Consider the following 15,589-nt stretch of genomic DNA (forward strand, 5'->3'; position numbering starts at 1 on the left):
AGATTTCTATTTCAAATAAATGTTCCTTGTAATTTTCTATTCATCAAAGAATCCTGAAAAAAAAAATCTATCATGGTTTCCACATAAATATTGAATAAGTTTTTGATAAAGCAACAAAGTAATAACTATAACTGAACACCAAAAATAACTGACAACAAACTGATTGTCTGTCATTTAACCCTAAATATAAAACTCACAGAAACCTTCCTGAAATTGTTCATGTTCATGAAAGACAATCAATTTAAGAGTAACAATATTTCACGGTATTACTGTTTTTAATTTTTCTAAACAGATGCAGCCTTGGTGAGCATAAATAACTTCTTTCAAATCCATAAAAAAATGAAATAAAATTCTTATGTATTCCAAGGTTTTGAATGGTAATGCATTTGATATATTTTTTAGCCTCTGTGTGAATATTAGTATGAATGGAGAGAGATAAAGAGAAGAGGGTGAGCCTATCTGTTCACAGATGAGTGTGTATAATGATGGTCAGAGCTGTTATCGATCTATGATTTAAGAGGCAAGTGGGCGGCAGCTGATTCAAAGTGTTGGCTGATGACCTGCAGGACCTTTCCTCTCTCCATCTCTCTCTTTTTGTCACCTTTTTTCACCTTCCCTTTCCCCTCTTTTCTCACCTCCATCATGAACTCATAAAAATAGGCTTCAGCGAGTAATTTTCTTTCAAATTCGATCACAAAGACTAGAACATGAAAAATGTTCCGTAGGACTGCAGCCAGCCCCCTCTTTTAAAAACGGGTTGATTATGCTTCAATGAGTAAAAAGCTGACCTTTTGAAAATTAAAATTTATTAAATCTTTGTAGCGAGATAATATGGTCCTGCAGTGGGGATGTCTGAGAGCTATGCTAAACACTTCAGTGGTGTCATAACAGCGGGCTGCTGGTGACAAGAGACCAGTGCAGCTCATTACCTTGTCAGAATTGACTTAGACACCAATGAGCTGCTTCTTTTAATTAAAGTATCGACAGGTGATGTCACAATCATTGACGTCACCTTAGTAAGACACACAGCGAAAGAGTCAAAAAAAGTGTGGATTAAATCTGTGATTGACTATACAACAGTTGTGCATTCAGTAATATGATATCATGCAGTTTCTCAGATCTGATTGGTTGACCATTGTTCCTAGAGTTCTGGTATAATCTTCCGATGTCCACTGGTACTTTTCACTGTTTATATCAATCTGCTGGTCTATGTTTCCATGTTTCAGACAAACTGGGTTCTGGGGACCAGAGGGGCCACAAGGGGGTCTGCAGAAAAGTTTGGAGGGAAAAATAAATAAATTAACAAATAATAATAATATACCATGCTTGACATTTATTATTGGTTTATTCTGTTAAAGACTGGTTAAATCATGACATTCTGTGTATCATGGCACAACATTATGAATGATGTATTATGTATTATGTAGAATTATGTAACTCTTTCTGCAGGTTACATTGTTTCGCCAGTAGGTGACGATAAATGACTCTATTTAAGAGTTTTCCGTTGAATCATTGAGTCTAAGAATTCATTCAAAACTCTGATTCATTCAGGAATGATTTAACAACTACGTGTTGCACAGCGAGACAGCTTTGTTTACAGCTATTTGTGTATGTTACTGAATGTTAACAACATTACCTTAATGTGTTGATGTCAAAGCAATATTTATTACTGCTTATAAGAAATAGAATGTTAATGTAAAATGATTTTTGCCTTCTGTTCTAGCACAGTTCCTTATGTGTTTTTTAGTATATAAATATAGACTGTCAAAAGAGCGATGTGTGTAAACAACTGTGTGTCTTGTGTGTGCACACATCAGGTTTTGTTTACATTGTGGAGTTTTGTTTGCACAGCTGCAGTTGACTTGATGTTTATTCATGCTAAATAATGTCTTTATGAACATGAACAATTTCAGGAAGGTTTCTGTGAGTTTTATATTTAGGGTTAAATGACAGACAATCATCATTATTTACCATATCAAAACAAAATTCAATGGAAAGTCCCCATTATGACAGAAGAACAAACGTATGTGTGTTTTAATGGCCATCCAGCAGTGTAAAGAAAGCTCAGAGCAGAGCGTCTGGCTGCTAATTGGTGATAATAATGCTCTGATTGGTTCATTAAGGCAGAGTAAGCTTAGATGCAGGTTTTTGTTAATCACGCATCTGGCACTCCTTTAATTAAAGATGGGGGGGGGGGGGGCAGGCGTATGGGGGGGGGTCTGAATGTCTGCTAATTTCCACAGACTGTCTCCTCAATTAGCGCTTTTCTTACTCTCCTTTCCTCTCTCGCCTTCTTTCTTTCTGTGACTCACTCTCACACTCTTTCATTCTTTCCCCCCAGATACCCTCACAGAGTGTCCACACAATTGCCATGGTAACGGAGACTGTCGCTCGGGAACATGCCATTGTTTCCCAGGGTTCCTTGGGCCTGATTGCTCAAGAGGTATGCTCTCTATGCTCTCACTTGCACACACACACGGTCACACATGACTCTCCAGAGAAATAAACAACCAATGTCGCTATTCATAATTGGTTTCAGATTGTCATTTGAGCAAGTACGGCTGGCTAGTACGCTTTTGGTAGGACTCAATTCCCAAGCCTGAATGACTTCTTATTATCCAGAGGAAGCAACAATTATTTTTTATTTCCATGGTCTTTTTATTGTGTTTGTTTTGTTTATGTACAGTATTTGGTTATGATATACGTTTAGAGCTAACACAGTAGAAGATCTATAAAGAAATCACTTGAAAACTTGAAAACACCTGTTGAATGATATGATTGTCATAAACTATTTTCTTTCTTTTATCTTATTTTCCCAATTGCTTTATGTTTTTCTATTCAAAGCCGCTTGTCCAGTGCTGTGCAGTGGCAATGGGCAGTACTCCAGGGGGCGCTGTCTTTGTTACAGCGGCTGGAAAGGGACAGAGTGTGACGTTCCTAGCAACCAATGCATCGATATTCACTGCAGCGGACACGGAATCTGCATTATGGGCACCTGCACCTGCAACACAGGCTATAAAGGAGACAACTGTGAAGAAGGTCAGGGATACAAATCAACCACCAGTGGTTTTGTGTAGCAAACTATTCTATCTGCTTCAGTATCTCTGCTTCGGTATTTTAAGAAAATTTTAACATCAAATCTGATTGTTATTTCTTAAGAGACTATGTTTTCCAACTTCACAGCAAACCCTCCATTCAGTGGTCTGATGTTAGAAAACCATTTATTTGTCATGCAGAGTTCGGCAGCATTTTTCATCTGTTTCCCTCCTCCCAGACATCTCCAGCATCTCAAGGCTCAGTTCATAAGAGGCCCATCAGAAGCCCTAATGGAAGCATTTATCTAACACTGCTATTTCCAGCATTCTTGCCATTAAACCCCACTGCATTACACCATCAAAGATGTGCAAGATAATGTGTTATCAACGCGATCGCTGATTACCCATTGGTTCAAGGGGGATTGATTTTTTTTATTTTTTTTTCTCTAGAAGAGTTTGAAAGCTCTGTCTCTGCGGACACAGACAGGCTTTTCACCAGACCTGATAAAAAGAGATAAAGAGAGAGAGCACAAGTGCAAGAGGGATACAGAAGGGCTTGTCTGAGTGTTTGAGAGAGAGAAAGATCTGTCCAGTTCATATCGCCTTTCAGCATCACTTTGCTTAACGAGGAGCCTAACGCCTTGTCTGTAGCCATGAAAGGAACTCTTCCTCCTGTGACCTTCTTTGATAGTTTACTGTCCCTACAATAATCATTACCCATGAGTTAATAGTTCAATATTCCAGAAACAATTGCCATTCTCCACTTCACAGAGCAAATAATTACATTGATGTCCCCACTGATGTGCAGGTCCCTTACCCATCAGCATCGTGAGTGGGGAAAATGCTAGATTACAATTGATTTTTCTTAATTAAGAAAATTAGCTTTGTGGATAGTGTTTATGCTACCGTGATTCAGCACGCAGCTTGTAGAGCACACAGTGCACTGTTTTTTTTTTTTTTTTTTTTTTTTTTTTTTTTTTTGTAAGCCAAAAAGATTCCATTCCTGCAGGTCAATTGTAATGATTTGGCACAAGCACCAAAACGCATACATCTCTACATCCAGAGAGAGACTGGCTAATGCAATTTATGTAGGGAACTTTATTTTCTGGTCATGAATTTGCCTGTTGTCAATCAATGGCAGGATTAAGCCCCATCAGCTACCACAGAATCAGAGGAATTAAGGGTTACTGAACCTCAGCCCTCTCCCAGGAGCTATCAAACATAAACACACACACAAACACACCTGCACAGTAGCCCCTCATGGCTTTTGAAAAGGAATGTGTAGCACTGTCCCACTCTGCAAATTCAGCCCCGCTTGCTCCTCAGTCACCTAAAAACTGCTTTCCCATCTGTGGAAAAGCATTGGACTTCTGCCTACGAGAATAAAAGATCTCTAGCACATTTTTTGAGAGCACATTGAGCAGCACATAGATCATACTTTGCTACATGTACTTTATGAATTTGCTTTTTATTTGCGTGCACTGGAAGGGGGGGCGGGGTTGAGAGCCTTATAATGTGAAGCTTATGTTATGCACACTTTGACATTAGCAAATGATGGATTCCATTGAGATGAGAGAATTTTAAAAAGAATGCATTACTGTAAAAACATCACATATTTTTCACATTAACCTACTATTGCGCAATGTTCCCTCAGGTTAACAAACTCATTTTATTTACTTTGCAAGCAAATAATGCATTTATGCATAAGACTGTAAAAACACAGTACATCCTGGCTTTTTTGGTTTGTGTTTTGTTTTTTAATGTGACATGATTCACATTTGTTAGAGCTGAAATTTGTCTAAAAGCAAGTGCAATAGTAGAATGGATATGGATACAGCAAAAAAGAATATTTCAGTAATTCGTGTTTATTTGATGTTGTTTTTGTCTTTTCTATTATTTTAGTAACTGTCTATTTAGTATTAAACTATTAAGAACTGTCTATTTACTTTTTGATGAAATATTAACATTGTATAAGCATGTTAACATTAAGTAAAAAGATAATATTTTAAGCTAGCAGTCACTTCTTAGACTTTCATGTAGCCACAACATTTTTAATATTGTTCCATTACTGAATAGTGTTGCCCTTCATACAAAGTGACCTGAAAAGACTCCTCCATTTATTATTTCAAAGTCTATTTTTGTTTTCACTAATAACGTCTTTATCCAAGAAAATTGATTAAAAAATAATGCATGCAATGTAGGGTCAGCATTGTAAGGTTATACTTTATTATACATGGTTTTGCTAAACTGTTAACTAAGAGTTTTTTGGTTTTTTTTCCAAACACACACAGTGGACTGCCTGGATCCCTCCTGTTCATCTCACGGAGTGTGCATTCACGGAGAGTGCCACTGCAATCCAGGATGGGGCGGCAACAACTGTGAGATCCTGAAGACTATGTGCCCAGACCAGTGCTCGGGACACGGAACCTACCAGACAGAGAGCGGCACCTGCACCTGTGACACCAACTGGACTGGACCGGATTGCTCCATCGGTACCTTTTGTACACTTCTTCACCCACCTCTTTAATGTGTCGTTCTTTCCATTGTGTTATTTTTATCATGCTTTGTTTTATACACTGAATAGCTGCTTATTGTTGTTAAGGGCATTAACAGGCTGTTATTTCAGATTTTCTGTCCTCCTCTCTATTTAATCTGTCAGCAGACCTTCTAAAAGGCGCGTTTGACTCAACCTTAAATACACTATCATTATGAAATATCTCTCAGTCCATCAAAAGCTCAGCGGCAGCTAGTGTGGTTTGTGTCTGCACATCTTGTGTTAGTGCGAGTGACGATACTGATCTCCGTAATAAGAGCAGTATTGGACTCCTGCTGTTTTAAGACTCACCCATGGTCGGCCTTTTAGTTATACAATGCTATTTTCCCAGCAGCAATCTATGTCTAATGAAAATACTATTTCACTCAAGAGCCCCACACAGCAATCTCACTCTTGCTTTTTCTCTTTGTCCTTTTCTTTCCCATCCCTGTTCAACTGAGGAAGAACTACCTGATGTCTTTGTAAACCATCACTTTCCTCCCTTCCATTAATTAGACGTACATCTTCAATTAGTGCGGTGCTAATGAATGAGGCCTGCATGCTCCCCCTCTGTCACGTTGACGGCTGCAGTGCTGTGCTGTGGTAAATGCTGATAAACGCCTTTAGTGTGGGGATGGGTTTTGATAGAATTGACGACAATGCTTCCAAAAAGGCTGATAAAATTAGTAATGCCCCTTTTGTCTTAGATAATGATAGTGTGAGAAAAATTAAATACAGAGGCCGAGATGAGGGCATGTGTCTACAGAAGTGTCATGGCTATTAACACGTGCCCCCTCAGATTTTTTATTTTTTTTGAGTCAAAAAATTTGAAATGCTCTTTTTAATTCAAATGATACATATTAGATATGATTTAGCAATATCACTAATATCATTGTTAAAACATATTTTAAAGAATATTGAAACAAAAGATACTGGAAATATTCACGTGTAATGCTTTACATTAAAGTTTTTGTTGTTAATACAGTGGAGAACATGAAATATAGAATAACACTGCTTATTGATCATTTCTATATACTCTAATACTACTTTTAAACAGTTTAACTTCATAAATGAATGTATAATTTAACATTTGTTTCATTTATTATGAACAAACTAACTTTTCAAGTTATACATTTAGTTATAATTAACTATATATAAATAGGTATATATAATAACTATATTAAAAGGTTTAATTAAAAGTATTTAATGTATTATGAAAAAAACAAATAAATTAGCAATGAACACTAGTGTATTTATACATTTACAGACTGTTAATACATGCTGTGAAAATGTTTATTATTAGTTCATGATACCTAATGTGTTGAGTTATGTTAATGAATTGAATATGAAAGAGTCATAATACTTATTATGATAGCTGTTTTGCTTTTTAGTCTATTTGTTTTTCTGTTTTACAGATTTAACAAAGCACTTTGAGAATCAATGTATTAAACTAACCCTAAGAGCTAAGATGGTTAAAAATGTCACGTTATACATTTCACCTAGGAGGGCACCAAATAAGCCAGGAATGGCCCCTCATAAAATTAGATGCATGACGCCTTGTGCAACAGGGACACATTTAGGCACTCGGTCCACACACTCTGACCACAGCTTCTGCAAAGACAGTAATCCAGATTGATATAGTACAGTTGCAGCCGGCTTACGGCTCGAGCTGTCAGTTTTCTAGAAGGACTTCCCAGCAGCTGCTCTCCATCTGTCTGTATGAACTTTTTTCTTGTACGCAGTCTCTTTCTCTCTTTCAATCACACTCCCGCTCTGAGGAAACTGAGGTGAACTTCAGCAGTTTCGTCTGATGAAGGATAAAACACACAGGCGCCCACACATACACGCCAAAGGGGTGCGTCACTCCTGTCCACCTGCAGGAGGCATAATAACAGCACGCAGCAGGGAAGTCAACCACAAACTGCCACTCACCTGACCCAAGGGTTGATGGGAAATTCTCTCTATTTCTTCACTTCTCTTTCCTTGTCTCAGTACACTTTCAGCAGCTCTGGCTGAGTGTCATGTCATGGTTCCACACCTTGCCAGGAAGTGTAGTAAAAAGAGTCAGAGAGGTGGTTGAGGGAAGGAGTTTAACAATACCCTGTCCCATGATTTTGTCTTTATCAAGAAATGTCTTTCTAGTGCTTTGTTTCTTCCCTGACAGGGTGTGTCAGGCTGCGAGGCTCTGGTGGAATGGTGTGTGGGCTGTTAAACTACAGCTTGCTTTGCGCCAGTCTGTCTTCATCTACTGTTCTGCCAAACCCACACACGTCTACAGGCGCACGTACACAAACTCATAAACCGATTCCAAATCACTATCAGACACTTTTCACAGGATATCATTCACAATGCACCCAATTTTCCCCTCGTCAGCTTTTGTTGCCAGTTGCATTCATGCCCAGGTATGACAAACACAAAACTAGTTTCTATTGACAAAAAAGTGCAATTTCATTATGGAAGCTTTTGTCAATAGAGAATCTTTTTCTATAAACATGGCAAAAAAAGACAAATTGAAGAGTACAAACCCACAAAGAGAAATGCTAATAAAGCACTTCCATGATAGCTTCGATCCCAAACGCCATTCAGACGTACTCCTGATGTTTGACAGACCGTGGAGTGTGTGTAAATGGAGTGGAGTGGAGTGTGTGTAAAATCTATGTGGGAGGCCTGTCTTCTGAGTCCGGGTGGAAAGTTCAGTGTGTCAATTCACATCCATGTCTGCACGCTCTGATGTCTCGTTCCCTTCCCCCAGTCACACACCTTTAGCCAGCACCCTTCCGCCAAAGTCTCCATGAGGAGCACACACACTCCAGTGGGTCAGACAAGGTCGAGAAATGTCACTGTTATGGGGTGTCAGTTGAGGTGGGGCAGACAGTCTCGCCAACACCACACAGACCGCTTGACACAGCAGCGGTCCGCGGTTATCTATTTCCTGTCATAAGTTTTTCTCATTTAAGTCAATAACATAGACATGACTGTTCTCAGGAATGTAACCTCTGCTCTTGTTGTTTTGAGTAGAGGAGACTTGCACTTGGAATGTGCTGCCATGTTGTAGAACACATGACCTTTTATAGTCCTTAGCTACGCTGCAGCCCAGACCAAAAAGTGATTTTAATTTTGCGCTTTTGTTTGTGTTTGCAGAGGTGTGTGCAGTGGACTGTGGCTCTCACGGTGTGTGTATTGGAGGAAGCTGTCGCTGTGAAGAGGGCTGGACCGGTCCAGTATGCGATCTGAAAGCTTGTCACCCACGCTGCACTGAACACGGTACCTGCAAGGACGGCAAATGCGAATGTCACCAGGGCTGGACCGGAGAACATTGCACCGTTGGTAAGACACGTAATCATCAGTAAGTCTGTATTAACACACTACATGGCCAAAAGAATGTGAATACCCTGTTTTTAACAAGTTTTGTTAAAAACAGATTACAGATTAATTTCAGAGGTTTTTTTTTTTGATCCAGCATAACATGCTCCTGTATATATAGCTAATTCAATACAAAATGTAAGTCTGGTGTGGAAGAACTCGACTAGCCTGCACAAAACCCAGACCTGCACTCCACTGAAGACCTTTGGGATGAATTTAGAAGGGCTTATTGCCTAACATCAGAATCTGACCTTGCTGATTTCTCTTGTGTCTGAATGGGAGCAAATCCCACAGCCATATTGCAACGTCCAGTGGAAAGGCTTCTCAGAATATTTAAAGAAATAGAAGTTTAAAACTTTATGCCAGAGGTTTTGAAATTAAATGCTCAACAAGTACATATAGATGGTGTTTAGGTGTCCACATACTTTTTTGCCATATAGTGTACTTGCATGATGTGTACACAGTATTTTTCACAGTATTTTTTTGATTATTTCAGCTTGCTTTGATGCGTTTGTATTAAAGCTTTTTGCTATATTTGTTATGAAGGTTTACCTCACATCTTTGATCTTGTTTTGATTGCATATTCCCTTTGTTTTTCTGCCTTTCCTCCACCTGCTTTGGCTCTTCCATCTCAACAGGAAGTGGGCTATGAGAGTTTGTTCTGTTTTGTACCTTCCCCCTGACCTTTGCTTGCTATCAAAGCAATGACATTTTCATTGCCGTTGATGCAGGCATCCACAGGGTAACACCTATTCTAAACGACAGCAATGTCTCCTTACACAATCACTAAACTCTTTAGTTAAATCTCAAAGAAAAAAAAAGGCATAGTATATTGGTATATTTATAAAAAATAAATGAAATATTATTTTGTTTTAAATAAAGTTTCTCTGAACTTCTTGTATCTCAAAATCTACATGTTGCTGGGCTGGGCAGTTGCTTAACCGTCAGTCACTAAATCTGTTCATGTTGTTAGCGTGTTGGCTACATCCTCCACCAACTCAACTCTCAGCAGGGTACATCAGCTGCTCCATTACTCAACACGAGCGATCGAGGTACGCGGCCTCGTTAGCAAGCAGGCCTGTTTTGCCGGGCAGCTTTATGAGAATCTTGCCAGCATTTTGCTATTCGTCTTCCAAATTAGCACGGTTAGCACATAATTCTGACATGCTCTTCTGTTCAAGCCAGCCACCCACACACCAAACTCTCACCCTGACTCCAAACTTTACTGAGCAGAAATGCTCGCTGAGTTTGATCACATAATGACCTTGTTGCTCTAAGTTTTAACATTATAAATAGTCATAAACCTTTAGGAGACCATGTTTTAAATTACATGTCAGTGACTTTAATGGACTGGTCAATTTGACAGTTTCCTTAAAGCTAAAGTGTGTGTGTGCAATTTCTGTGCCACGAGTGTCACCAGATGGAATTGCAAACATAATGACTGTTATCAAACATGTTTGCTGAACTCTGTGGCCCTATACTCATGCCATTTGTTGAGCCAATGTTGCTGTCTGATAGCTCAAACAAAAAGAGCAATCTGTTGATTAAGAGAAATTATAGCAAACTTATAGTTGTATAGTTGTGAGATGTGATAAGAGAAAGTATTTTCACATCAAAACAATGTACATGCTTTAAATTTAAAGTGTTTATGCAGTATAATGCATTTCTGTGCAAATTACTTTTCAGGTTTGTTTACTTTGTGTGTGGCCTTCTAGAAATTGAATGACTGAATATATCTCTTTAGGCCAAGATTGATACTTCGTTCCTCTTTGCTAAGTGCATGCATTGCAATACATTAAGTACATTCACCATGTAAAAAATTGAGAGAGTGCACAAGAGGGAGCTAAAAGAATTATGGTACCTCATACATCATATGTGTCAGACTGAGATAAGGGCCTCTTGGTTCCACATAGGGGTGTGTGTGTATGAGTTGTGTGTTTGTGTGTGACCTTCCCTGTCCCTCTATACCTACTCACTCTCATTAGACCTCTTCATAGTGAGTCCACACACAAACTCCCCTGCATTACAACATACTTGCATCATCATTCTTTCACACAAAGATACCAGACACAGGTACTGTAAGACAGCTCTCACACTGACCAGCAGCATCCAGACATTTTCACTGTGTATTTTATTGTTATAACATGAAGTCTTTCTTAAACATTTCAAATTTAAGGGTTGTTTAAAATCATAAGTTACACACTACATAGTGATAGTGGCAATATTTGTCAAAATATTACAATATTTTATTTTTTTCTGAGCTGTATGGACTCTTTTTATTTATTCTTTTTTATCTGATTGGGAACAATTTTCACCTAATATCAGAGCCGCATATATATGTTGTTATCATTCAGCACCCAGTGCTGCCTTATGAAATAAAATTCTGGAAACCTTAAACAGAGTCAGTGGCACATTAGGTTTTAATTATTGTGATAAGAGTGTGTCCTACAACACCTAAAACCATGAATGTAAACAATCGAAGCAGAAAGATCACGTAAACAAAAGATCATAACCTAAGGAGGGCTTTTTAGATGCAATTCATTGAAATGTACAGTTTGAACTGATTCAAGGAAATGAATCAAAACTTTACACCTGTTTTTTCACTGAAGAATAAATATATTAAAACATCTCTCGTCCACACCAGCTGCAAGACAAGAAAAGATCGTAAAACTGGTCTAATGACCTGCTCTTTAGGAAACGTAATGCCCATAAAACGTAAAAGCTCATTTATACTGTGATATTCAAAATGTTTCGTAATTTTATATCTTTGGCAAAATCTAGAGTATTCAATATATCACCCAGCCCTAATCCTAACTGAATATTAGGGTGTGTAATGTGAACTTATCCAGACAGTACAGCAGACTTTTAAAAGACGACTGTTTGATTTAGCTTAGTGTGACACAGATCTGTTTATTCATTTAGAAATGATTGGGGAGCTTCATGAGAGGGGAAGAAGGAGAGCAGAAGCATGAAATAATTCTCATGACACAGACACCCAAAACACACTTTCTGCCAACTGCACTTTCTCTTGTCAGAGACTGAGATGCTCTTTTTAGATTGCTGGTTATTTCAGGAGTTGTTGAGAGTTGTTATCAGGACTTCTCATAGCATGTTCCATTCAGTGGGTTGAGCTACATTTAGTACTATTTGTATATCTTAGCAGTGCCTGCTTGTAGCAGTTAGCTAGATTTTGTGAGACCGTAACAGCATTACTCCACTAGCACAACATGCAGTTATCATAACAAAAACCTGTTTTGGATATTTTCGTTTTTCCCTTATTAATAGTTGCTTCACTGAAATGAACTACTAAGTGAACTGAGTGACACTGGTGTAGGTTAGTTAGCTACACTCACTAAATGAAAGCCTATTTCTACGATGGATATTTCATCCTCTGAGCTCATGTATTCACTTTAGTAAACAAGTGTAGGAATATGATGAATCTCAATGCTAGCATGTTATATAATGTGAATAAATGGTGCATATTCTGGAACAAGAACATACTCATGTGAGCCCATTTTCTTAGTAATAGCTCTTTAAAGACTCTTTATGACTAAAGAAAAGAGATTTTTTTGTGAAGTGTGGCTTGTCAGAAGCTTCCACTGCCAGACATTTGAGATTTTTTATTAAGACTTGTATGCTTCATTAGGCTTTGGGCCCTTCCAGATCATTCATCAGAAGCACAACTCTTACTGTGAGAAAGCCATGGATTACAGCAAGCTGTGCACAGACATCAATCAACCCTGTAGGAGCCCCTCTTTGTATGTGTGTGTTTGTGTGTGTGTGTATACGAAGATGTACCCACACACAATGATGCATCCAAAATAATTTTGTCAAACTTATATTATGTAAAAGTGCACAAATTGACTCCAAAATCCTTATTGGAGCAGATCGGTTCACTCAGCAGTCATTTTGGTAAGGCCCCCAGGCAGCTATTTTGTAGTCATACAAGCTGAATGAGGAGAGACCGAAATCTCCAAACTGCTTGCCAAGGTTGGGTTTCATGTCAAATCACAAATAAAATCTGACAACCATAGTATCACAAATTTTACTCCTATAGCTAAAGTCTGACAACAAATCTATAGTTTTTAGATTTGTCCAGCTGATAGACATGCACGTCATAGAGCAAAAAAAATATTTTAAAGGCAGGATTTTTTTCCCCCCAAAATACTGCGCATTGTGATATATTCCTTTTATTTCAGGAGTTCAGTATCAGTGTAACATGGTACTTCAGAAATCATTCTAAGATGCTCATTTTAGTGCTCAAGAAAAAAAAATCGTATCAATGTTGAAAGCAGTTTTTTGCTGCTTAAAATTTTTGTTGAAACCGTCATACACTAACGTGATACAATAAAAAAAAAAAATAATAAGATTGGAGTATTAGCTGCTGAAAATTCCCCATTTAAATTACATTTTAAAATATATTAAAATAGAAAACATTTGTTTTGAATTGTAATAATAATTGCTGATTTTACTCTATTTTGACCAAATAATGCAGTCTTGTTAAGCAAAAGAGAGTCCAAACTTTGACTGATAGAGTACCTCACATGGAGTCGAAAACAAACAGCTTCCATTTATGCAGTATTGAAGCGCCTGTCCTTCAAAACCTCCCATTTATCACACACACACACACACACACACACACGTGCGTACAGACAAAGAAATCAATAGTGCATGCTACAGCCGCACATGCACGCCAACACACAACTACATCATCCTGATCTCCATTGCCCTCAATTCTCCCCTCACTTCAAACCATGTCAGATAGACGGAGAGTTAAAACAAAAACACAGCACGCACTGTACATCTACAAATCATTCTCCACGCTTTATCATCTCAATCACTAATTAATGAAACGCCCTTTCACAGCACATTAATCCAGGCAGGCTCTGAAAAGGGAATGGGATTCAGATGCACAGTCTGCTGAATGCTGCGGATGGAGGAGGTGGTGGCGACGGCATGCACTATCCTGTCATTATGGTGGCGGGCAGGTAGAGGGCTGACACATTGTTAACGTTTGATTGGTTCTGTGGGATGGCTTGAGGTGCCCATGAACGTGATTAAAACACATGTTTGGCCCCTATGTCACACTAGCTATACCGACAGCTGTGGGAGCATGAATACCGCCATGTGGCTGTGCAGCGCAATTACGATAATGGAAATTAATATAGGCTCTCTCTCTTTTTCTCTTTGGAGGAACAGTGATTGAACCACGCTGGACGTGATGTATAATTGTTTCCAGATTAATGTCACTTTAATCAGAGCTCTTTGAATGTGCACGTAAATAATGAAGCATTGATGTCCATAAAAGGGATGATTGCCTTTTTTTCCATCCCCTCCATCTTTCCTTCACTTACTCTCTCTCTATATCTCCCCTCAGGACCATCAATGTAAATGAACAAAAGTTTGTTGTAATTAGCCAGTAATTGGCTGCCCTCACTGGCAAGTTTCCAGTTCGGAGCATGCGTTAGCTTGTGTTTTCATAACCCACGGTGTATTCTGAAGTACATACACAGCTCAGTCTTCTAAAACTAAGTTCTGGATCTCCCAGACATAACAGTGAGTGTGTGGAAACGAGACACCCGAGGAATTTAATCAGTACACTCTCATACACACGTAAAACCTCTCAGTCAATCTCAACCACACACACTCGTCTTCCATTCACACATAAGAGTATCTTCCTTAAGAACATAATCCAGCTAATGAAGCCTCAGTATAACAGCATTGTTATGCTTGTGTTAAAAGGTGACTATTTATTTAGGATGATTTGATCTGACCTAGCATATGTAATGTTATGACACGCCACACAGGGTTTCTCCCAAAGCCTTGTCAGAAATCATTTCATTTAGCCACAGGAAGGAGATGATTGCTCTTGTACACACATGCGGATGATTCATAGCTTCAGAGTTTATCCATACAGTATTCCACCAACACGCACACATTTTTTCCCCCCTCAGTCAGGGCCATATAATATTTCACTCACATACTGAGGGTCTCAGGGATAATAGACATTGTGATGACAATGTGAAACGTGAAATAGCAAACATACTGTAGGATTCCTGGACCACATGTCAGTCATCAGGATGCAATTTCCAATTAGCATATAAGGCCCCGTTTTCTAACAGTACTGTAAATCCCATGATGCCCATGTTATTTATTTTATGCATTATGAGCGATAGTGTCGCATATTTAAGAAGCGATTTAGGGGAGCGCTCAGTGAATACTGAACAGGAAGAGTGAGTCATTTTCTACTGGTGTTGTTTTTCATTTCATTCCATAAATGGTGTCACAGAAGATTGTGCAGGGTACCGGTGGGCTTTGAGAGCCACAGAAGTCCATGCCAAGACTGCTCGGTGGAAGTGTTTTTGCTTTATTTACTCCAGTGCTTGTGTGTTAGTTTTTGTACACTGAAAAACCTTTAGTGTTAGATTTAGTTTGAAACACTTTTCACTCAAATTTCCAGTAAATTTAAAAGTTTCAGCACATTGAATTAAACATGAAATTTTGAAGTAGAAATGCGGAAACAATTTTTGTTTTTGTTTTTTTGAACTCCTAGTAATCCTTGTTTTATCTACAACTATACAAAATTATTTTCCACATGCTTATTTGGAAAAGTAGAAGTCATTTAGCATTTCTACTCATTTTTAATGTCTATGCTATG

General features: G+C 38.5%; 1 protein-coding gene across 15 annotated transcripts in view; it reads left to right on the plus strand.

Annotated features, from left to right (window-relative positions):
- The window catches only part of LOC109087255 (teneurin-3), a 489,736-nt gene that overhangs the window by 421,935 nt on the left and 52,212 nt on the right, over positions 1 to 15,589 (plus strand). For all 15 annotated transcript variants that reach the window (XM_042758649.1, XM_042758644.1, XM_042758654.1 and 12 more), the window contains 4 exons: positions 2,342 to 2,443; positions 2,845 to 3,039; positions 5,327 to 5,527; positions 8,710 to 8,895. In XM_042758649.1, the coding sequence (XP_042614583.1) occupies positions 2,342 to 2,443; positions 2,845 to 3,039; positions 5,327 to 5,527; positions 8,710 to 8,895 (684 nt within the window). The remainder of the gene's footprint in view (positions 1 to 2,341; positions 2,444 to 2,844; positions 3,040 to 5,326; positions 5,528 to 8,709; positions 8,896 to 15,589) is intronic.

The sequence above is a fragment of the Cyprinus carpio genome, chromosome A1 (assembly GCF_018340385.1).
Source record: "Cyprinus carpio isolate SPL01 chromosome A1, ASM1834038v1, whole genome shotgun sequence".
Lineage (NCBI taxonomy): Eukaryota > Metazoa > Chordata > Actinopteri > Cypriniformes > Cyprinidae > Cyprinus > Cyprinus carpio.